Here is a 1,123-nt window from a genome sequence, read left to right as displayed (position 1 = left end):
TCAGGAGCTTAGGGGACTGAATTTTCTCTGGAAGCTTTTCTTTATGGCGTTCTTGAGCTCCTTATTCCTGAGGCTGAAAATGATCGGGCTGAGAAAGGGAGTGAAGACTGTGTAGGTGGTGGCCATCAGAGTGTTACTGTCCATAGAATGGGGGCCCTTGGGCTTGAGGTAGATAATGGAGGCAAAACTGTAGTGCACAATGACCACAGTGAGGTGGGACACACATGTGGAGAAGGTCTTGTGCCTGCCCTCAGCAGAGGGGATCCTCAATATGGCAGCCACAATGAAGACATAGGAGAGGACGATGAGGAATAAACAGCCCATCAGAGCTGTGACACACACCAGGATCACACCCAAGGAGACAGACGAATTCTCATTCCCACAAGCCAACTTTAGGAGGGAAAACACGTGGCAGAGAAAATGATGTATCACATTAGACCCACAGAAGGTGAGGTGAAAAACTATCAGGGTCACCATCATCCCCATGACTGAGCCCCCAGCCCAGGTCCAGGACACCAGACGGGCACAGGTGCGGGTGCTCATGAGCACGTTGTAGCGCAGGGGGTGGCAGATGGCCACGTAGCGGTCATAGCCCATGATCATGAGCAGGAAGGAGTGGGTGAAGCCGAATGTGAAGGAGAAGAACATCTGGCTGGCACAGGCCACAAAGGTGATGGAGCGGTGGCTGGAGAGCATGTCAACCAGCATGCGAGGGGTGACGGCAACAGTGAACAGAATCTCGGAGGTGGACAGGGCGCACAGGAAGAGGTACATGGGTGTGTGCAGGCCACGCTCACTCCACACAGTGGCCATGATGATCAGGTTTCCCAGCAGCGTGAACAGATACATCAGCAGGTACAGCAGGAAGAAGGCAGGCAGGAGATGCTGTGGGAAGGTGGAGAAGCCCACGAGGATGAATTCAGACACCATGCTGTAGTTCTGACCAGCCGTGGATGCTGCATCTGCTCAGATTACAGAGGGAACAAGGGCGACCAGAATAAAGATCATGAATCATTATAACAATATACCCTAGAAAATATATGAAATGGAGGAACTTTAAATGCAGTGTGTCAGGATTGGGAAAATGACAAGGATACTCACTGTTTCTGCTGTTCCTTAGCAT

At 51.4% G+C, this 1,123-nt stretch overlaps 1 protein-coding gene across 1 annotated transcript; it reads right to left on the bottom strand.

The window, feature by feature from the left end:
- LOC100480795 (olfactory receptor 10H3) lies at positions 1 to 1,123 on the bottom strand. The gene is made up of 2 exons (XM_034657197.1): positions 1,102 to 1,123; positions 1 to 962 (listed from the first exon to the last, which is right to left on the bottom strand). The coding sequence occupies exons 1-2, from the start codon at positions 1,121 to 1,123 to the stop codon at positions 1 to 3; spliced, it is 984 nt and encodes a 327-aa protein (XP_034513088.1).

The sequence above is a fragment of the Ailuropoda melanoleuca genome, chromosome 4, assembly GCF_002007445.2.
Source record: "Ailuropoda melanoleuca isolate Jingjing chromosome 4, ASM200744v2, whole genome shotgun sequence".
Taxonomy (NCBI): Eukaryota; Metazoa; Chordata; class Mammalia; order Carnivora; family Ursidae; genus Ailuropoda; species Ailuropoda melanoleuca.
The sequence above is the reverse complement of the archived record's forward strand: the minus strand, read 5'-3'. Positions and strand labels throughout refer to the sequence as shown.